Consider the following 23,682-nt stretch of genomic DNA (forward strand, 5'->3'; position numbering starts at 1 on the left):
TGTTAAGAAGTAGAGATGCATTCAGATACATCTCCGTTTACACTGTGATTATAACCACTGATAGGTGGTGCCTTTCTTTTGGCTGTAGCATAGGAATGTAATATTAAACAATTAAATGGAAACATTGTTTATATAGATATTGTGATAGTACAAATCTGATACTGAAGTGTCTAAAATTTTTCCACTCTAGTGCCATGTACCTTGTTTTAAATTAGGCATTACATGAACAGCATCTGTAGCTGCTGGTCTGCCAGTATGTATCTCTGAAGGCTTAATGGCATCTTGATTTTAAGATATTTTTTGTTTTCAAGAATGATAATAAAATACACCTTCAATGGCACTGGTATTGTGTGCTTGGTTATGAAAATACTCAAAGGCTTTGAAACGTTATAAATATGCGTGATATGGGCTAGTGAGATACAGACTGCATGAACTCAGCCACGTAGAAAATGTAAATTGTTATATATACCTACACATATATAAGAAGTGAAAGGATATAGCAACATTGCTAGTAGTTATAAGTTTTCTAGTGCTTTGCTTCTTATGATTTTCAGTACTCTGTGAGCATGCTGACCCCCATAATTTGGGAAAAATACAAACATTTTAAAATAAGTAAATAAATAGTAAATGCATATAGGACCCAAGAAATTAGAGATTGAAATAACTACAAAATGAGAAGACTTGTACTAAGAGCTTTAATACAGTCTTTGATTTATTTTACTTAAAAACTAATTGGTAAACAAACATATCAAAGGATATAAAGGTTACTTTGTAGTGTGTAAATCGTTAGTGTGTTCTCTCACAATCACAAAGTCCTAAGACAAAGTGCTAGTCTTCCTCTCTTTGGGAAAGAGCACAGAGCCTAGATGACTTTCTCATGGAAACATCTAGTAAGAGGCAGATTTGGGCCTTGGACACCAGTCTCCCTGACAGAGCTGAAGGCCCAGGGAGGTGGGTCGGCTGCCCGGGGGCTGTGTCTAGGCTTGCCTGGCCCTCAGATTCTGTGCACTTGAGGCCCAGCCTGAAAATCTGTATTCCTTTAAAGCCTAAAAAATTCTTATGCACATCAGAGAAAAAGATACCGTGTTAGTGACTAGGAGAAGCCTCAGAAGGGACGGAGACGCTTGGAATAACCCCTCAAAATGAAGAAATAAAGTAGATGCTCTCCTGTGAATATGGCATGCATCCTCTTAAAATAAGATCTCCAAAATGGAAATGTTGAGAGGTGAGGGGATTGATTGGTGGAACATATTTAATCCCAACACTTGTTAGGCAGGTGGATCTCTGCAAGTTCAAGGCCAGCCTGGTCTACAAAGGCAGTTCCAGGACAGCCAGGGCTACATAGTGAGACATTGCCTTAAAAACAAACAAACAAACAAACAAACAAACAAAAGCAAACAAGACAATAAAAAAATAAACTAGAGTAATCAAATACACTTTTGGGGGGATGGAGCTATGGCCCAGGAGTTAAGAGCACTTGCCACTCTTCCAGAGGACCTGAGTGTGAGTCCTAGCACCCACATGGTGGATCATAACCATCTGTAACTCCAGTTCCAAAGGAGTCAATGTCCTCTTCCGACATCTATAGGTACCAGGCATGCACGTGGTACACAATCTGGTACACAACCATCCATGCAGGCAAAATACCCATACACATAAAATAAAAATAAATGAATCTAAAAACATTTTTTAAAGAGGTCACCAACTTTTGAAGAGGGAGCAATGTCTCCTTTGAGGAAGTGGGTTAACTATCCATGCAGTGGGTGTCTCTCGCTCTTGCTGAATTGGTTACTCTAGAGCTGCTACAGAAGGTGCCTGCCCTGCACATCCCACCTCTTCTGCACATCTCTGCTCGTCCTTCTGGGTTTTGCTAGATTAGGATACAGCACAAACCCTTGTCATTTGCATCTGTCTGATCTTGGGCTTTCATCTCTTATACCTGTGAGCTTGCTATACCTGTTTTCTTTATCAGCCAACCAGTCTCAGGTATTCTGTTACAGCAACAGAAAATGGAGCAAGAAGTGTGGTCTTCAGAAGAGAGAGAATGATTAGGTATCTGCTTTCCTATGACCATGGATGCAGATTCAATGTATCACACTCCACTCTAATAGATACTTGCTCAGTCTCTAGTACAGTGCTTCTCAATCTGGGGGTCACAGCCCTTTGGGGGGTCACATATCAGACATCTATATTACAATTCATATAGTAGGAAAGTTACAGTTATGAAGTAGCAATGAAATAATTATACGGTTGGGGAACTGTATTGAAGGTCCACACCATTAGGATGGTTTAGAACCACTGTTCTAGTACATAATCAAGAACTGTGCAGCAGGCTCCTGGCAGAGCTTGTGTGTATGGCCTCCATAGCCACGAAGTTCTCATACCTGCTCTGCCATCCCTTCTATAGGGATGAGGGAACTGAGGCCCAGGAGTGGATCTCAAACTAAACCAGATCCTCCGCACTGTCCGTCAGTTTCCTGTGATGCTTTTAATATTGTTACTTCTTTTCCAGTACCCTTCCACAGTGTCTGCTTTCATTTATAGGACATTTTGACTGAAAAGAAGACACCTAAAGTTAGCACAGTGGCATCAGCCTGTATTCTCAGCACTCGAGAAACTGAGGCAGAAGGATGGCCATGAATTCTAGGCCAGTCTGGGTTACAGAGTGAGACCCTGCCCTGAAAAACCTACAGTGATGATGATGATGATGATAAGGTGATGGTGGTAACAATACATTAAAAAGGAAGGCTAACTTTGGCAATGCATAACAAAACTGGGTTTAATTATTAGTGCTCTCTGATTCAGCATTTCCACTTTCAGGAATTTATCTGAAAGAACTATGGTTAGGCAGAAGGATACAGCTCCAGGGATGCTTGGCAAACATGGTATATAATCATGAAAAACTCAAAAGATTATAGGGAACTGATTAAATAAATGATGGTACTATCATTTTATGGAATGGAGTGTCACCTATTTTTTTAAAAAAGTTAACTTGTGTAGGCAGAAAACCAGTTACAAAATTAAAAAAATTATTTCTGTGTAAACACACACAGAGAGAGAGAGAGAGAGAGAGAGAGAGAAATATAACAAAAACTAACAAAATAATACCCCAAGAATACTAAGTTACTTTTTTACCTTTTGAAAAGTTATTCTCACTTTTCTTTCTAGTGAATCCATGCTGAATATACATTCCTAATGTTCCCAGGAGTCGAAATCTAAACCATTCATGAAAAGGCAAGGGACAATGGCTTGTCTCCCCCAAACTTTCTGGGCCCAGCAGGGAACCCGCAGTGATTGACAGAGGCAAGAAGGGGGTTCTGTGAATCAACCACAGACTCTGTTAGACTATGAAGCCTGCTCTCAAGAATTTCTCAATCAAGTTGTGAAATCTGAAATTTAAAGAAAGCCAACAATAAATCAGATCATTTACCTGTCTGAGTCACAAAGCCTAAAGGGCACCAGACTGGGGGCAAGGCAGCCTAGGCTCTCCCTGCCTGGGACTTCAGTCTAAATAAGGTGTTTGGTCTCCTGGGATCCTGGTGCTCTCCAGTGTGAAGAATGAGAGGTAGCACTTCTCAGACTGGTGTTCTGTGGACCACTTGTGGGTGCATCTTCACAGGGACACTCACTAATTAGGGGCATGCTAGCCGAGATCTCAGAGGTCCCCATCCTAACCCAGTCTGGATCTGAGTCGACGATACAGCTCCCCGATGCACCGAAACCTATGTGTAAAGACACACGTCCACTTCTGGTTCCACTGCAGATGCGGCGAGGAATATTAAATAATGCCGGATGGGTGATGGCCCACTAGAAAAAACTCACAGCTCACTGGCAACGATTGAGGGCAAAAGGCCAGAGTTTACCAGCAAGAGGGCAAAGCCATGCTGAAGAAAATCGAAATGATGAATCTAAACAGTGTCTTTTGTCCCGTTTCTGTCTGTCCTTCCAAATCATATTTCTCTTCAAATTCTTTCATGATTTTCTAAGAGCAGAATTATTTCAACATGAATTCAAGCCATTTTGTTTTTTTTCAAAAACATTAGTTTTTTTTTTAAAGAAACTATATAGGAAGGGCTTGTCAATGAACTGCGGGCTCTCACTCTAAAGACTGACAGTATCCCACTGACGCTATTCCTGCTATTCCTACTCGTGACACACATAGCCTCAACAACCCACCATTTCCATGACCACCTTCTACCACTTGTGGTCAGCCTGCTACGGCCAGATAAAGAAGAGCAGCTGTCGAGATTCTCTGACGCAGGAGGATAATCCTCACCATCTATTTCTCTCTCTCTTTTCCTAAGCACACCACAGCCAGGATCGGCACCTAAATAAGATTCACAAGGAAGGGATGTCATTTGGTAGCAGAGAGAGAAGTGAGAAGTCACACAGCACGTTTGATGGTGGCCACGTCATAACTGGTCTGTCCTCCTAACTATGCATAGGCAGTCAAAAGGCTCTTGGTCTTAAAGTCTTCTCACTGCAGAGTTCTAGGCAGATGTTTCTAAGCAGAGCATTTTAAAAATCACAGAAATCGAAGACAAATTAGCATGAGCCCACATAAGCAGCATAGAGTATAAGGTATAGATGCATGCATGTACCTTTACGTGTACCAACGCTCAGTTGTTGAAGTAGGGACAGGACTCGTACTATGATGTGCTCAGAGAGAAAAGGAAAGCCAGAGGTGGTGCTGCAGAACTGAAGAGTCACAAGTAAATCTTTGAGCTTTTGATACATTACTTAATCATTTCTCTCAAGGTCAAATTATGCAATATTTATAAAATGGTGTGTTGAGGGATTTACCTGTCTATTGTCCCTAAATCCTCCCCTGCTCCCACTCCTAGCATTGTATCCCGTCTGTTAGTTCTTTCTCTTTTTTAATGCTTCTTAGGTGCGCGCGCGCGTGTGTGTGTGTGTGTGTGTGTGTGTGTGTGTGTGTGTGTGTGTGTGCGCGCGCGCGCGCGCGCCCGCGTGTGCACTTGCAAGCACACATGGCAGTGACAGGAGACTGCTGAAGTTGGTTCTCTCCTGCTAACATGTGGGTTGCATGGATCAAATTCAAGGTAGATTGCTCTAATAACAAACTGTATGAAACCCGGAGAACTTCTTACTGAATTGAGGCGATACTCTGAGTTAGCAGCTAAATTCCAGGTAACATTTGATACCGTGACTACTCTTTCTTCTGCTTCCCTTTCCCCAGCGCTGCATTCTCTACTGTACCTAGCAGCCTGCCGGTCCTTTCCTAGCTCAGTGTGTCACATACAGAGGAACCCACAAGATTTATAGCAGCCGTGGCACATTTGTCATCCTCTGATGGAATGTGACAAAGAGCAAATCCGAATCAGCCCAGGTTTGAGTTCCCAAACAGAAGAGGATCGCCAAGTGTCCCCTTGACTACGCATCAACAAACACTATTCAGAATGGGTAATTACAAAACAGCCTAAAAGATAATCCCGGTGTTAACTTTTCTCAATAGCAGGGAAAGTTTAAGATGAAAAGGAAACACCTCAGCTCCGATCAAAGGGATCGGCTTGTACATTTTTGCCCTTTACAGAGCTACAGTGCTTGGCAGTGTTAGAGCAAGTACAGCCCGTGGAGTGTGGGCAAGGTGCAGGTGAGAAACTTTTCACGTTAATGCTACCCCGACAGTGAGCCGACCAAGAAATGCTTTTGTGGGTAAGGGCGCAGGGCTCGGAGAGTTGGGGGGCTAGTGCCCTGAAGCATCCCCAGTCTGGGGTCACACAAGTGACAAGTGGTAAAGGAAGACTAAGCCAACCTTCTGTGGTACCCAAGGGCATGCATACACACAATTTTCAAGTGCGATTTATCCTTTTTTAAAGAATAAAATGCTATCCATATTTTATCATGGAAAAAATACATTATTAGGTTAAAAAAAAAAGATGCACGCAAATGCGTACGGGCAGTGGGTGCTGTGCCCTCTTCCACCCCTGCTTTGACACTTGAACTCTGTTCTTCTAACACCCACACACATCAAGAGCCATCAGCAAAGAGATCGATAGCAGCTGAGCGGTGCCTAGGAAAACCTGCCCCACTGACGTTTCTAGAATCGGACCCACCTGGAACCAATCCAAGACGTATTCCCTAGAGCAAAGCAGAGGTAAAGAGGACCCCTTCAGACTTGATAGGGAAGCAGAGCCGTCCCATCTACTCTGACTTGCAACACACAGGGTTCAGCACCACTCTTCCTATATATGTGTGCTTTACCCACATGGCCTTCACGGACCTGGTTCGGTGCGCCTGTGTTTTATGTATGACTGCTCCAGGATATACAGATGTGGTGTTTTTCCCACAGGGACTGGGAGCATGTTGAGGGGAGAGCAGGAGTATAAGTGTTCTGCTTAGTCTGGATTAATCAGGCTATTGGCATTTATTCACTTCTGGAAAACGTACACTTGTGTGGTAACGGGCAACCGTACGTAACACAACACAGCAGCGCATAAAGGAACACGAGGGATACACAGGAAGCACGTTAGAGCCAGAGAAGTCTGCAGGAAGCCAGATCAAAGCCGAGGCCTGAAGGATGAACAAGAATTGATGTCAAGAAGCGATGGTCAAAACATGCCCCAAGATAGAGGAAAGAGACGGCAGCACAGCAAATTAGATGCTCGCTCTGGCTGGCACCCAGCGTGTGGGGGAGGGGTGCGGGCCCAGATGAGGCAGGGAAGTTTGGCAGCTGCCAGAACACTCAGGGCTTGTAAACTGTGCAAGGAGTTATGGGCGCTGCTAAGGAGTTTGAAGCAGTGGGTGACAGGATCGGACTTGCCCTTTTATTTAAAAAAAAAAAAAAAAAAAAAAAAAAAAAAAAAAAAAAACCCAACCGGGCTCCAGTTCCCGTGTGGAGAATGGATTAGAGAAGAGCAGCGGTTCAGGGGTCCTGAAGGAAGGCCTGAGGCAAAGGAGGGAGCTGAAGAGGGGGTCCCAGCTTCAAGCTATCAGGAAAACTACATCTCAACGGTGAAAGTATGCTGGGGAAGGAAGGCTGCAGCGACAGGAGTTGAATGATGGTGACATAACCGACAGGTTAGATCTGTGAGAACCTGGGCTCTAAAATGGGATGGAAAGAATCCACATATTTAAGAGTTAATAGCAGGCTGGGGAGATGGCTCAGTGGTTAAGAGCACTGACTGCTCTTCCAGAGGTCCTGAGTTCAATTCCCAGCAACCACATGGTGGCTCACAACCATCTGTAATGGGATCCGATGCCCTCTTCTGGTGTGTCTGAAGACAGCTACAGTGTGCTCATATATAATAAATCTTTAAAAAAGGAGTAAATAGCATCAAGATATTAGGAAGTGGACAGGATCCATCTTAGGGAAAACACAAAGAAGAGAGATCGAAGACAGACTCCTGAGCCCCCCACACACACACACTCCCCTCTCCCCCATCTTAAGGGACAGGAAGGATGGAAAAGGGGAGGCAGGGAGGTGAGAGAAGCCAAGTTAAGGATGTGACAGTGCCACTGCATGCTTACTCCTGGGTGTGTGCAGACTGACGCTGGCCCGATGAGGCTGTCAGTTCTTCTCCAGCTCAGCTTCCTGTTCTTTTTAGTGTTGAGAAGATGTGTGATGGCAGCTTCCCACTGCCCCATATCTAGATCCTTGTGACTTCCTTATTCCCACAGATTCTCACAAGGTCCGAGTGTCACTTCCAAGACGGACATCCACGGTTTAATCACCAAGTGCTGCCTGCCTGCCTGGTCTTCCCAAGCCTCCCAGCTGTTTCCCTTTCCATTCCCGTGAGTGAGTGCTGCTTCAGGCGAGGCTCTGCACACCACACAACTAGAGACCAGCAGCCACCGGTCTCCCAGGCATTCAGCAGTCCTTTCCAGTGATCTTGTCACACAGGAAAACGTGACAGTTACCCTAAGGGGCTCAGATGACTTCCCATTAAAATCATTTGTTCGGTCATCTTGTTCACCTGATAAATGTTTACTTACACATGCCCGTGTTTCTTGGACCACCTAAACTACCTGTGGTCTACTAATTTCTTTTAAAACTTTCAACCTATTACAATACTCTTATAAAATACAACTTGAGACATCATGGCGATGTTAAGTTGCCATAAGTATTTCTAGATGCTTACTCTTGGTCTCTCAGTGTTTATCTTGGGTCACCACGGGTGGTGGCACACACCTTTAATCCCAGCACTGGGTGGGGGTGGAGGAGGTAGAGGCAGCAGATTTCTGTGAGTTCACAACCAGCTTGGTCTACAGAATGAGTTCCAAGACAGCCAAGGCTACACAGTTAAACACTGTCTTAAAAATAAAAAAATAAGGGGCTGGAGAGATGGCTCAGCGGTTAAGAGAACTGGCTGCTCTTCCAGAGGTCCTGAGTTCAATTCCCAGCTTCCACATGGTGGCTCACAACCATCTGTAATGGGATCTGAAGCCCTCTGCTGGCCGGCAGGTGTACATGCAGATGGATCACTCACACATAAAGTAGATAATTCTTTAGAAAAAGAATGAACAAATTATCTAATCGTGAACCTGTATAGTGGTCCCTAGTACAGCCGGCAGACTATACTCCAAACAGCCGGATGTGGACAACTCAGGCCAGTATGGCTACGGCCTTCAAAGCCTTTGAGCACTGACTATGAAGAGGCTGATTCTGCCAGCCAGGAGAGACATTATATAACGTACATGGGATGCAGGTGGGGCAGGTAAGGAAAGACTCTCAGAGGAGAGATGCTGCTAAACATCCTATGATGTGTGATCCCCAGGGCAGGCTCCTTACAGCCAAGAATTAGCCATCCTCAAGTCCTGGCAAGGCAAAGGCTGGGAAAGCCTGCCTTAGGAGTGTGATACAATTACAGTATGTTAAGACTGACAGAGCAAGCTGGGAGGGTGGCTGTGCACACCTTTAATCATGGCATCTGGGAGAGGCAGGTGGAGCTCTGAGTTCAAGGCCAGCCTGGTCTACAGAGTGAGTCCCAGGACAGCCAGGGCTACACAGAGAAACCCTGTCTCAAGCAAAGCAAAACAAAACAATAACCCCCAAAACAAAAACAAAAAACAACAATAACAAAAGAACGACAGAGCAGCTAGTTTTCAAGTACATCAACAGCGCAGAGGAAGTGACCAGACTATTGGAAGGTTATGTTAGGAACAGAAAGTCACACAACTCACAGACTTTCACAACCCATCTTCAACTTGACCTTTTGAATCTCAATATTGCTCCCAACACCAGGTCTGATACAAGCTCTGAGCTTCCCATTTGCTATCTTGCTTAGTGAGATTCCCTGTATGGGCAGCAATGCTGACCCTCTGCTGTCCAAGGCCACTCCCTCAAGTCTCTCTCCATAGTAAACCTGCCTAGGTTCCTGGTGACTTACCGTCTTCACCACTTGGTTGGGACTTAATCACATGCTGGCTTTGGCAGTCTTTAACAGGGTCTGTTAACTTTTAAGTGGCCCTTTAACTTGGCTACGTTTTGCCTCTAGGTTGACTGTTTCCTTAAGACAACCTAGCAATTGCTTCCTGTGTTGTGGTACAACTGGTGCTAAAAACACCAGTTTTTAGGAAGTGGTTTTAGACATTAAGCATTGCAGTCTTTATGGGTCCAGTTCGTGACAACCTGAACATATGGGATTGCTAGAAAGAGCTGTTTACAGTGCGCAGGGCAGCTGGCTTCTGTGCTAAGTGGTTCTCTGGTCCAGCAGATTAATGATGCCAGGGCTAAAACAGCTGTGGCTAATTCAAAGGCGGACGCCTCCACACTGGGTTCAAGAAGACCCACTCCAGTGGTTTCTGATAGTGGGCTTTCATTAAAGAAGAACAATAAAGAGGTCAAGGGCATGAACTGAGGCCATGCTGGGCTCAAAGCTGCTCCTACTGTTTACTGGGTGTCTTGGATTAACTCCTTTACTTCTCTCCCTGAGCCTTGGTTTCTTGCTCCATAAAATGGGAACAATACAGGAGACACCTCACAAGGTTGTTGTGAGAATTAAACACGTTAATGTATAAAACACAAGCCAAGCATTTAGAACAGGGTCTCCTGATTCACAAGTGCTAGCACTCAGTGGCGGCAGCCATAAGACAGAAGAGGCACTGTTTCACTGCAGGGTCAGGGGGCGCTGATTCCTCAAGAGGCTTCTGATTCCTGAAGATAAATTTGGATGTGGTTTTGCAGTTGTCAGAAATTCTGCTCTCCCAAGTCATCCTTCTTCTACTCTTTCCTCTCTCGTGTTTCTTAGCCAGACACCTAAAGGCCTCCACAAAAATATTTGTTTGCCCATTTGGAGAGAAGACACAGGAGTACACCCATCACTATGTGGGAACTACTGAGAACAGAGTTGACAGGACATTATTACCTATCAAGAAACCCTTTCTCCCGTCAGTGGAGTAGGACAGGTGTCTTGCCTGCCCCCTGCCACTCAGCCATCAGGGAATCTGGGCCTGGAACCCTTTGAGCTTTGTGAAGGCCAAGGGACAGACCTATGCCAGATGTCTTTCTGTTCTAAGGGTCATCCTAAGAGATAGCCTGAGCTAATATCTCACCTGAAGACAGCCTGTGCTGGTATCTATTTGCTTGTTTTAAAACTGTACAATCTTAAACAAACTAATAAAAAACACAGACCAGGGCTGGGTATGGCGGTACATCTTTTAATTCCCGCTCTCAGGAGAGATGAAACAGACAGATCTCTGAGAGTTCAAGGCCAGCCTGGTTTACAGAGTGAGTTCTTAGACAGCCAGGACTATAAAGAGACACCTTGTATTAAAAAAAAAAAAAAAAAAAAAAAAAAAAAGTACGTGCTCAAAATACACAGAGAAACAGAAAAGAAACAAGGTTTCTGTTTGGTCTTCACCCCTTACAGAAGCAAACATTTTCTTCCTATTCAGTGGGTCTTTTATATTACATTTATTTGTTTTACTTTGTTTTGTTTTGAGACAGGGTTTTCTCTGTGTAGCCCTGGCTGTCCTAGAACTTGTTCTGTAAATCAGGCTGGCCTTGAATTCAGAGATCCACCTGCCTCTGCCTCCCAAAGGCGTGTGCCACCATGCCCGGCTGGCATGTTTTGTTATTCATGTCTGTATTTTACGGTGCTGTGCCCCACAGCTCCCCTTGTCATTTCTTTCCTGGGGCACAGTCGGGTCATCTTTTAAACGTTTTTGGAGGTTTGTTTGCTAGCTTGTCTGGTTGCTTGTTACTATTGGGGATTGAACCTGGGACTTGATGGCACGCCGGTCTAGCCTTCTCTCGCAGAGCTGCATACTCCAGAGATTACACTTTAGCTCTAATGACCCAGTTATTGGCAACGCCAATGTTCCCAGGAAATCTGATCCACTATGTACTCTACCAGCTGACTGCACCGCCCAAAGACGGACTTTTCAAAAGTCTGCTTATAAACTTTAAAACACTGCCTGACTCGGCATGCGGTCTCGAGATACAGACGCAGCTACATTATTCCTATTCAAGGGTAAATGTGATATAAACGTTAAAAAGCAGTGGGACTAGGTGTTGTGTTCCGTGTCTCTAATTCTGGCACTCGGCAGACTGAGGCAGGTGGCTCACATGTGAGGCCAGTCGGTGCTGCACAGTGATTTCCAGGCCAGCCTGGGCTAGAAAAGGAAAGGAAGAAGGGAGATCAGAAAGGAGTGGGCAGGGGAGGCAAACAATGAGAAAGAAATCCAGGGTAAAACACATTTCTACCTGCACAAGGCTGCCTTACCTCTAGGTGTCCTGTGTCAAGCACATACCCCTTGCCTCTATCCTGCAGAAGAGACGGTGGAGTTGCAGGATCATAAACTATTTTCTTTGAGTTAGAAAAAGAACGAATGAAAACCTTTCTACTGATCCTGACCTGAAGTGAGAATTAGTAAGTCTTGCATTCCTTAAATCCAGCCCAAAGGCTGGGAGAGAGGCCTGCGTCTCCCCATGGTGAGCAACTGCTTTCTCTTCCTCTGCTAATAAATTACAGGCAGACTTGAACAGATGTCAGGTTGGCATCCAAAACCTAAAATATAGCTGAAAAGCAAGTTATGACTAATACAAGGAAAAAAAGATGAATGTCAGAAACCTTCATTTTTTTTCCCTCCCCTTTTTTCAAATTTCAGATAAGCTCTTTAGCCTCAGGGCTCCGTTTACAGAGCCCGGGAGTTCGCAGAGATGTCTTAACCCCCATTTAAATTGCAACCTCTCCTCCTGAGTGGGGGTGTGAAATGCATTCCCAGACTGTCAGTGTTTATGTTAATCTTAGAGAGAACTCCCTTCTCCACAACATGGCGCTCACAGAGCTCAGAGCCCTTTCTTCCCCTATGGCTTACTCAGGGTGTTCTTAGCATTCGAGAGACTCTGGGTGTGACTGAAAGGCCCCTTATAGCCTCCAGAGGAGAGAGCTGCTTTCCTCCTGAATTTCAAAAGAATTCTTAGGCACGAAGGTTGGAAATGGACTTAGTCAGGGAGGGACAGGGAAAGGGAGACAAAAACAACAGATTCAAAGAGTGGGTCAGAAGTGACTCTGTGTCCCTTCGCCTTTTCCCTGGCTCTCAAGACACAGCCCCTCTCCACGGGGAGCTGTAAACCTACTCCCGGGATGCTGTTCAAAGCCGCTGAGTGACTTGCTAGCTGATATTCCAGTGCTCTTAAAAATTTGTTCTTTGGCTCTAACATTTATGAGGTTATTGCCAGGGGTGCTGAAAATGAAGTTTCTTTGTAGAAACACCCGTTGCCAACATAAGAGCTACAATGAGAAGTGAGGTGATTCATCACTCATTTATCCATCCCGACTATTCCTCACAAAACTGCGCATAAGGGGTAAGCACAGTAAATGTCTGAACAGGACATCTGAGAATGCTCAAGGGCAGCAGCCATTAGCTACCAAGCTCACTCAAGTCACCTTCCAACACGACCTTCTAAGCTACACACTGCTGTGTTGGTACAAATGGTGGCGCTGTTATCCAGGGTAGAAAGAACTTAAGGATTTCGTGTGTGTGTGTGTGTGTGTGTGTGTGTGTGTGTGTGTGTGTCTCTCTCTCTCTGTGTGTGTGTGTGTGTGTGTGTGTGTGTGTGTGTGTATTGTTGTTGTTGTTGTTGTTATTGTTGAAACAGGCTTTCTCTATGTATCAGAGCCCTGGCTGTTCTGGAACTCATTTTATAGACCAGACTAGCCTCAAACTCAGAGAGCCATCTGCTTGCCTCTGCCTCCAGAGTGCTGGGATTAAAGGCAAGTGCCACCAAGCCCAGCTAGAATTTCCTTAGTTTTAGTTCTCTAAAAAAGTATATTTAAAAGCAGGAAGGTATATACCATGCATTTGAAAATACCTGAAGACAAAGACGCTAGCATGGGATCAGGGAGAGTTGTCTGCAGGAATACGACCTCATCTGTTCTCTAGGTCTACCCATAACTGTGTCTCTGCTTAAACCCTTTTGTCACTCTTGTCACAATATTCTAATCTCTATTTGCAGTTTTTAGAAGAAAATATGAAATTTTACAACCAAGTGAAAGATATAAGTTACCCAAAGATGTGACCAGTCTCATAGACACAATTAAGGGGGGGGGGTTATCTCACTTTCTAAATTAGAAATATACATGCAAATCCAATTAACATTCTTATTTTAATGTAAGTATAATTCCAGACGTCACAGGAGAGACCATCTGTTGAGCCTAAAATAAAGTTTCCAGCTACAATAATCTACAGAAATTATTTTCTAAATATTTTCTCACTCGATTGACTTACCTCAGCGTACACTGTCTAGTTATTAGACCCACAACATACATCATTAACTCTACTTAGTGAACAAAGAGTGAAAAACAACCAGTCAATCTCATTCCCGCCCAGCATGGGAAGGGTCATAAAGCATGGCTAAGTAACACGTTGATTTAAGTGAACACGCGTGATTTCGTTCATATTTGGCCTGGTTGTTTCTCAGCCTTTCGTCCAAGCCCAAGTGTATATTGGATTCTCATGTAGAGCTTGTCGCCTATACCAAGCCAAATGATAAGTGTGTGACCAAATTCCTCCTGGAGGGCAATGCAATGCTCTATTAATCCCCCCAAAATTTAAAGAAAAAAGAGAACCTTAAGAAATGATATCTACAGAAAGATAGTTCTTTCCCAGACAGCAAACCCTTTTTTTAGAAAGGGATACTCGGGCACCTCCTTTAAAACAAGGAAAGCAGCAGAGTTTCGCTGTTTTTGTTGTTTGTTGTTTTGCTGTTAGTTCAGCTGGAAGTTCAGGTACCTTTACAGCAGGCTGCTACTAAACGTACAGCACGCGCTCCTTGGTGGGACACAATCACTCGGGGAACTTTTAAAAGGATAAAACTTTTATCTTTTTGGTCTTAAAATAGTGTAAGTGTAGTAAAAAACTAACGAACAACAAAGCCATAAAAAAGGCTTTGGACAGCAACACTCACACTTCGTCTACGACAGTTCATTTCTTCTAAGACGAAGACAGATCAAATCGGGGCAAACATCAAACCTGCCTGATTTAGTTGCGGCTGGGAGGTGGCTTGGTGGCCGCATGGCGGCTTCCTGAGCAGCTGTTTTCCTGCAGGCTGGCTGGACCCCCAAACAGTGAAAGACACAGAATCCTTTCCTGCTCCCAGGGCTCAGCCCTGAGACCGGTAAAAATCCCCCACAAGAATTATGTGCAACATTCAACATTTAGAATCAGCCCATTGACTCCGTTTTTACCTAAAATATATTTAAATAACATTTCCAAGTCTTGATCAAAACACCTTAGGGATTTACTGAACCTCAAAATACACCTTATCGGGCAGTGAACAGCTACATTTCTTCCAACTTTCCGAATTGGAGTCTGCTTTTTTTTTTTTTTTAATGGATTTGGCCTTTGTATCTTCCAGATAAGAAGTATGTCACTGCCATTTCAAAGTGTATAAAACTCAGGTGATGAGGGTCTCTGTCATTTTGTCTTAATCCAATTCTAAACTCGACCTTTACCCAGGGAACAGGTGTGTGCTGTGCTTGTAATTCACCGAAGTGAGCCACGGGCCAGAAAAGCGACTGACATGGCTAGGCTAATGCAACCGGCGCTTCCTGCCCCCAAAGCAGCTCTAGTCCACCATGATAAATACACTCTTATCTCCCAGTAGCAATTTAAAGAGAAAGAACAGGGGTGGGAGGGGGGCAGTACATTTGTATTCTTCCAGCTTTTTGGATCCTGTTTTCACACTCAGTCTGCAAGAAGCTATTATAAATTCCTGTCTCAGATACTCTTCGGCTCACACTCCAATCCAACCAATGATACTGATTTGAAAATAGCCCTGACAGTACTTCCACTGGGCGAAGAAAATCACTTCACACAGATAAATTAAATAAACCGTCAAGAGAAGACTGACAAATGGAGAGAGTGGATATTTCTTCACATGCAGTATGGAGACTCCCATATGTCTCCTGCATTTGTCTCTGGGGAGCAGACTTATCTAATTAAAAACCTTGCCAAGTATCCATTTACTGGACAAGAAGAGGTGCTGACTGGGACCGTAAGGCAGCATAACAGGACGTGGCAGTCAGCATCCGAGCAATGTCCTCAGCCGGATGGATAGTGAGTGTTTGGCAGGTAAACCTGACCCAACGTGGGTCTTCAGAATGAGGGACCATTTCTAAAATGCCCACAGAGAAACAACGTAACCTAAACAAACACAATGGGGCAACTGTAAGTGCCATTTCTATTATTTCTCCCACAAGAGTAAATACTTTGACTTTCTCGTGAAACTTAATTGTTTGTGGGTTTTTTTTGGGGGGGGGGTGTCAAGAGTTAAAATTAGAAATACTTGGGTGGATTTGAAAAGTCATTTCAAAACTATCGAGAAGAGCTTCTCATCATGTGTGCGCTTCCTTAGGAGCACAAGGCTTGGTCAGAAACTCACCCATTTGTTCCACGATCTCCGGAGGGAACACCCGAGAAGCAAATGCTCGTCGGAAAATATCTGAAAACTCCTTATCCAGACCGCCGATCCCCATTTTCTCAAAGTTCCAGTCGGGATTGATGATAGACTGGCGATTTTCCTTGGTTTTAGCCTTGCCTGTGTCAAACAAATGGAATCAAATTTGGTGAGGAAAACACCATGGGTGAGTATAAAAAGGGCAGATGCCCTTGGACTTCAAGGGAACTGACACACAGCTATTACGTAAAGGTGGGCGGCACACTCTTGAAGGATTGTCTGGTGAGGAGTCTAAGGCCAATTTTCCTATCTCGTCTGGTCTCCATTTACGGGTCAGTAATAAACTTCCAAACCCTGCTAAACTGAAGCTCATCTAGGCTACCACACAACTCCCTTTCATTAACCTTTCATCCAACCAAATTAGCTAAGTTGTTGTATGGAAACACTGTATGTCTCACGTAAACTCCGCTAGCTCCAGAAGCGTCACTGACAGCAAGCGCTGGCTCACAGCTCCTAGTGTGTGTGAGATACATGTATTTACCTAGACCTGGGCCTATGAAGATATGTGGAATGAATCTGGTGGCTTGTCACATGGGGATTAAAAAAAAAAATACAAAAACAAAAAACTAACGACTCTAAGGACTGAAAAAATTAAACCTACAAATTCTCTCATGATACAAACTGTTTAATTTAAATGTCAGACTGTCACCTAAAGTAACTCCAGAGAACCAAGCCTGTCTTGGACACAAAGAACAAGATGCCTTATGGTACGCTCTAAACAGAAAAAGGGGGAAATACAATTTTTACAAAGCCAAAGAAGATAACACCACACTTTAAAAAAAAAAAAAAATCAGGTAATTTTCTGGTTAGAATTTTGTAGACTAAAGCTTTCCTTTAGAGGATCAAAAATATTTTGCTTATACTCTACTGCCATCTTGTGGTCAAGTTTACTGCAAACCAAATCACTATACAAATTCATTTTCCAACTGAAAAGTTGTTTCAAGTTAACTTGAAAACACCTACGAAAGTTATAGACCTGCCTTGGGATAAGGTATTTTAACAAAAGATGTACGAAAGTAAAATACAAGAAAAATCACATCAAAAATATCCGGTGTCAGTAGTAGGACATGATGGCCTTCATAAAAATAATTTTGGGGAGGGCATTAAAATCCTATTGTAGAGATATAGTTAAGATGCTTGAAACATGTTAAGCAAAAAAAAAAAAAAAAAAAAGAAGCAAGTTAGGGGTTACTGGTGTGGTAAGTTAAGGCTCTTATGGATGAATAGCATGAGTTTGAACCCTGGGGCTCACACAGTGGAACTGACTCGAAAGTTGTCCTCTGACCTCCAAACATGTACTATGCCACACATGCTCAAACACACAAACTATGCAGGATAAATTATGAAATAATATACAAATAAAATCAAATTTAGAGCAAGAGTTTATGCTTGTCCGTAGGCATGTGGCGTGCACCTTTGATCCCAGCATGTTAGGGCGCTGGAAGCCAGAGGTCTACAAGTTCGAGGCAAGTCTGGGCTGGTGAAAAGACTCAGCAGTTAAGATCATGCACTGCTCTTACACAGGACCTTAGCCTGACTCTCAGCACGCATGCTGAGAGCCTTCAAACCACCCACAACACCAGGTCCAGGGGATCTGACGCCGCCCTGTGGCCTCCAAGGACACCTGGACACAGTACACATACTCACACAAGGACACACACAATGGAAAATAAGACAATCTTTTGCTAGAAAGGTAAAAGAAATAGCAATAGAGACTGGTAAGTAAATTATTGACTAAAAGACAAAACACCCCCCCCCCCCGCCAAAAACAAAACAAAACAAAACTCCCCTAAACTACATTTAAACAAAGTTAAGTAATTTTGGACAAGGCTGTGTAGCCAATGAAAAACTTCTCTATTCTACCGGGACAGGCGTGAATGTAATTGTGTCAACCACAAATTAGAGTTAGCACATCTTAACATCTCCAAGTAAGGCTAGTAAACAAGACCCAATGTGTTGGAAGAAAAGCTATATGTGGGGTGGGATGGGCATGAATGAGACCCTGGAAGAGAGAAGGGGAACAATGGAAACCTCGGTGAAATCCAAGCTAAGGCAGTAGTGTGGGCAGCAGCAAGGGGTCCACGGGAAACGGACAATGGCTACTGGGATCCTGTGAGCTACATTCGCAAGTATTTGTGAGCCTAAAATTATCATAGAATTTCAAACTGAGAAACGTCATTGCTTCTTGTTAATTGTTTTTAAGTATGGCTATGAGAAAAGAAAATTAAAATGTGCCTATGCGTTTCCCATTGTTACAGCTGAGGCCTTTAGCTCTTGTATCAGTGCATCTACAAGCCTTAGGGAAGGGTCTCCCCCCCACCCCCACCCATCCCACAGTAATATGAGACATTGCCACTTCGTTTGAAATTTTCTAAGACTGTAAATCTTACCAATAAGATTGAGTGATGAGTTTTCTGCTTTTTCAAATGCAACTTGACTGTTTCCAACGACCAGTCCTACTTCAATCTGAACAGAAAGGTGATAATTAGTACATGATAGATGTTTCAAAGCAAGGCTAGATTTGAGGGGGAAAGGAAGTCTTTCAGTGCAAAGCAAACGTTGCCACCGGTCATCTGAGTTACATTTGCTTTTCTCATAGCTATCTGCTACAATTCCTACATGTAGGTTGATGTCATTATGCAGGTGAAGGCAGACAAGAAAAACGAGGCCTATCACTGGACGAGAAGGAAGGGAGGCAGGAACAGAGGCTTTAGAAGGGAGGGGATAAGGAGAAGGAGCTGGGAGAACATGGCGGCAGATGTTAAGATTCTTCTCTGCGCATAGGTACAGGCTATGAATATGTTTAAGGGATGGGTGTGTGCAGGATTTTGTGCTGTTTAGATGGGCAAATTATATCTTATCAATTGAATCAGGGGTTATTGCGTGGTATGTTTTTTCATGTGTCGACATAATTGAGTTCAAGAGAAGGTATAATGGTGGGATGCACCAAGCCCGCCACGGAATTGAGATGTATATGCCTGGTGTGGTAACAACCGCCAGGGGAACTATGAGTGAAAGCAAAGTAGCGTGGCAAGGTGGAATGGTTCACAGACCACTCAGGTCAGAGGGAGCTCGGGAGAGTAGCGCAGAGCAGTATACGTGAGAACCAGTCACATGGCCTTTTTTTTTTACTGAAACACCTACAGGGCAATGTCTGCGTCTTCACAGTTAGTCTCCGTTGACTTAGACTAGATACTGGTGTTCAGCTAGTAGATCTGCAGTTAGATGTACTTGAATTCCTATTTCCATATCGACACAGGCTGCAGCAACAGGGAGGGCACAGGGAGAGCACACAGTAGGACAGGAGAATAGTCGGAAACATATCAGCCTGTACACATCATGTCAAAAAGATTACCTAGCAAAGATGAGGAGAAAGGCTCACCTTCTGCCTTTTACCTGACGCAGGCTCTCCCTTCAGGATGCTGGGATCCATGGCTTCGATGTCCTTCACCAGCAATCCAAAGAGCTTATCATTGAAGCTAAAGACAAGCTGTGGAAGGAAGGGATGGGAGGAAGGTTAGCTCATGGCACAATGGTTCCCTGCCACGTCAATGTTTTCCAGAGTGAAAAACCACTCTTCTCGGGTCTTCTCCATAGTCACACCACTCACAGACCCAGTGACAGGAAAAGGAAACTCGTGCATCAGTATGACAGGTGATGACTTAGTCAACACTCACAAACACTTTGGGAAAATACTTGTAAGAAAACCCAGATCCAGCAGGGCAGTGACGGTATCAGCCTTGAATCCCAGTCCTCAGGAGGCAAAGGCAGGAGGATAGCTACAAGATCGAGGCCAGTCTGGTCTATAGAGCAGACAGTTGAGGTTACATAGAGAGACCCAGTCTCAAAAAGCAAACAAACAGGACAGCTGAGATCCAGAAACAGACTATACATCAGGGTTCAGACACAGTAAATGACGGTGCTGGGTCAGCCCTTCCTATAAATACGAAATGCCAGCCACACAAGTGCATAGAGCCTTGTAAACCCAACAGTCCATTTACGAAGGACCTGCAGAATGCCTTTTACAAGCTAGGCCTCCTCTACGTGTTGAGCTGTCACAGGAAATACCGACTCTGCTATACAACTACCACCAAGAATGGCGCGTTGGTTGTGGTCAGATAGGTTATATATTTATTTTCAAGCATTTTCTTTCATGGTCTTTCATTGGGTTTTTAATTATTACAAACGTCAAAGAGTTTTAATTAAGTACTAAATCTAAAGTCAAACGTTAAACCCTACAAGCTGAATACAAATAGGCTCAAAGTTTCCAGGAATGGAAAAGAATACAGCACAGCCAAAAACAACAACAAGCAAAACAAAACAAAGACGATTTGAAACCCCCACCCAACAGCAACTGACAGCAGTCGACGAATGCAGCCAGCTGGCATGGACGAGCCTTCTGGATGATCTAAGGCAACGGCAGCAGCTTCAGCCCAGCATCGAGTTCCTTCCATCTAAGAGCAGAGGGGCTTGGCATCGCCCCCTGCTGTTCCTACTAGAAAGTTCTGCAGCACCAGGAACAGTGTCTTCTCTCCTGCCTGCTGATCTGCCTTGCCAAAACCAGTGACTGCGATATACTTTATGCCATTAAATACTTATTTCGCTCTTATGTAAGACCCTAGCTGAGCATCCGTGGGCACAGGATTTACCTTCTCTGGAACTAAACTTCATCTGGGAGAAGTCAGACAGGAAAACCTCTAAGATTCATTTTAATTCTAATGCTTATTTTTTCCCTTCTTTTTTGCTTAGTTTGTTTGCTTTTTTTTTTTTTTTTTTTTGGTTTGTTTCTTTCTTTTTGAGACAAGGTCTCACTTCTGTAGACCAGGCTGGCCTGGAACTCACAGAGATCCGCTTGCTTCTTGCCTCCCCATGTTGGATTAAAGGTGTGCACCACCACACTCAGCTAACTTTAAGGCTTTCTTTAAAAACACACTGTATTCTGTCCCTGTATATCAGCAGTTCAGGTTCTGCCTGCAAAAGTTTAATACCATAATATACGAATACTTAGACTGCTATCCTTCTAGATTTACCAGGAAAAATGAAATAAAAGTAACCCTGTCCACTCCAATAGCTCTTGCCGTCCACTGTTGCCCTCCCTCTCAGTTATCCTCCTGAGACAGAGACCGAAGGGCAGGGCAGGTGTTCGGAATGCCGGGCGCTTTGCTCCCAGGGTCCTGCTATTTACTTTTAGACTTTTGAGGACCCAAAGGGCTCATATGGAATGTATCTACTGAGATTTACCATTTTAGAGATTAAAAGAGAAAAAATTAAATGTAGTATTCATTTAAAATAAAATCACTTTCTAAAATAAAAAACTGCAATGGCAAAAAGGGGTGGTGGCCCATTTTTGCAAACCACTTTACTGTCTGGCTTACTGGAGACGGCTGGATGCTCACATCTGCTCTGGGAGTCGGGGTGCCCCCCCCATATACATTATGTATGGCTTCACACTTTCTTTTTAATTCTTTTGAGACAAGGTCTCGTGTAACCCTGGCTGGTCTCAGACTTCCTCTGTAACTGAGGATGGATGACCTTGAACTCCTGATCTTCCTGCCTCTACTGCTGGGACTCAGACATTCACCATACCTGGTTTTCTGTGGTGCTAGGGCGAGCGGTAGAGCCCGGGCTTTGTGCATGCTGGGAAGCACTCTACCGGCTGAGCACACTTCATGTTTAACAGAATGGTTTTTTCCTAGGATATGAATCATCGGGTCGAAACTGAAGTGTGAAAAGAGGCAGAACTGGCGAACAGTGGCTGGTGACCGTTTCCAGTCACACTAAGCTTCAGAGACCCTACAATGAACTTGATGTTATGTATACTTAATTTTCTTAAAAATCTCTGAAGACTACCCCCACCAAAAGTTGAGACCTACTAGGTGTGTGTGCGTGTGTACAACGTGTGTGTAGGAGCCAGAGAGGAACCTCAAGTACTGTTCCTCCATTGCTTGGCATACTGCTCCCCCAGACCCCTTGCTCTTGAGCCAGGGTTTCTTTCTCACTGAACCTGGAGCTCACCAGTTTGGGCTACACCAGCTGGCCAGGGGCCTTCCCAGCGATGAAGTACAAGTGTGAACATCCCGCCACTCCCGCTTTCTTTCTGCCTGGGTGCTAGGGGTCGGGTCTTCATGCCTGCTCAGCCAGTACTTACTGACTTCTGAGCTATCTGCTTTCCTACAAAAACATACTAGTCACATAAAAGACTTCCCAGAAACATATCTCATGTCCCACAATGAGAAAAAACAAAACATCTCAGACTATGTATCTCTACCATGTTCCTAAATTTGCAGGGAGAAAACCTACTGTGACAGTACAGGACATCTTAACACAATTTCAAAGATTTTTTTGAGAACTTTTCACGTATGTGTGTATGCGTGCCATGTGTGGGTACCCTTGAAGGCCGGCCAGAAGAGAACAATGGATCTGAAGCTGGAGGTACAGGCAGTTGTGAGTTGCCCCAAATGAGTGCTGGGCACTGAACTTGGGTCCTGCAGAAGAGCAGCCAGTGCTCTTAACCACTGAACCATCTTGGCCTCCCAAAGCTGTGTGTGAAGGCTTTTGTTTAGGTTCGGCAAACTCACACCTTCAATTTCATTCTTCCATTCTTAATTTTCTTAAAAATCTCCGAAGACTACCCCCCACCAGAATTGAGACCTACTAGGTGTGTGCGTAACATGTGTGTAGAAAGAATTCCTTCCATTCTTTCATTCTCAGTTCTTCCAAAGCGGAATTCTGGACATCAGCATCTGGTTGCCTACAAAGGGAAGGAGTGAGCGCAGTTGTGGCTGGCTACCTGCTGTCCCACTGAGAAGGCCTGGTTGTTGAACTGCTGGATGAACTCGGCAGCCATCTTGTCGGTGTCGTAAGGGTTGGAGTCGATGTTCTTTTTCTGCAGGAAGTCGATCTCGATGGTCATTGTGCCGATGCACTGCTTGGCTTTGTCAAACGAATACAAGGCGACTAGGAGAAAGCAGAGAGGAAGCAGAGATACCAAAACTTACAAAGAGTTCAACATGGGGGACCACAGCAACGCTTGACCAAACCGGAGCTCCATGTGGGCTTCCCTGGAGGAACACATAGGCACAAACTTAAAAATAATAGTCAGGGATTTCCTTACCCACCTGTGTTAAGGAGAAACATTAAATGAAACTCCCCCCATCACCTTTGACCCCTCATCTCTCCATGGCAGAGAGAGAGAGAGAGAGAGAGAGAGAGAGAGAGAGAGAGAGAGAGAAAAGAAAATTGCATCCCTTCACAGTCCCTGCACCTCCCTCCTCTTCATTTAAGTGACAGTGTGGGTGGCCACAGTGGTTTTAGCACAGCATGTGATTACCAAAGATGATTTTTGAGCAATCTAAGAATGTGCTACCACAAGAGAGGTGGGCAGATTCCTTGCCTTAAGAAGGTCAGCAAGAGGAAGTAAAAAGAGAAACAGTGTTTTCAGGGGCTAGTTTCTATAGTGTAAGTTCTAACATATGCTTCTTTGTAACACTGCAAGTATTTACTGAACAACCCCTGTATCCGGGAGCTGAGGCCATTGGTCTATAATACACAAGACAAGCATATATAAAGCTCTGAGTAAGAAACTTCCTACTTAAGCCTTGGGAAGATTTTTAAACTGGCTTTTAAGGCTATAATGTCATAAACTTAAATTAAAGCACTATATCCAATTTTATATTATATAACTATTCAGTCCCCAATGCTTAGCTAAACAATACAAAGTTTACATATCATATTGATAGAAATGGGTATTAAAAGAA

At 44.0% G+C, this 23,682-nt stretch overlaps 1 protein-coding gene across 1 annotated transcript in view; it reads right to left on the reverse strand.

Annotated features, from left to right (window-relative positions):
* The window catches only part of Nsf (N-ethylmaleimide sensitive factor, vesicle fusing ATPase), a 129,447-nt gene that overhangs the window by 71,476 nt on the left and 34,289 nt on the right, over window positions 1–23,682 (reverse strand). Inside the window, exons 5-8 of the mRNA NM_021748.2 lie at window positions 22,716–22,882; window positions 19,308–19,415; window positions 18,316–18,391; window positions 15,851–16,006 (exon numbers count right to left, since the gene is read on the reverse strand). Of these exons, the coding sequence (NP_068516.2) occupies window positions 15,851–16,006; window positions 18,316–18,391; window positions 19,308–19,415; window positions 22,716–22,882 (507 nt within the window). The remainder of the gene's footprint in view (window positions 1–15,850; window positions 16,007–18,315; window positions 18,392–19,307; window positions 19,416–22,715; window positions 22,883–23,682) is intronic.

The sequence above is a fragment of the Rattus norvegicus genome, chromosome 10 (assembly GCF_036323735.1).
Source record: "Rattus norvegicus strain BN/NHsdMcwi chromosome 10, GRCr8, whole genome shotgun sequence".
Lineage (NCBI taxonomy): Eukaryota > Metazoa > Chordata > Mammalia > Rodentia > Muridae > Rattus > Rattus norvegicus.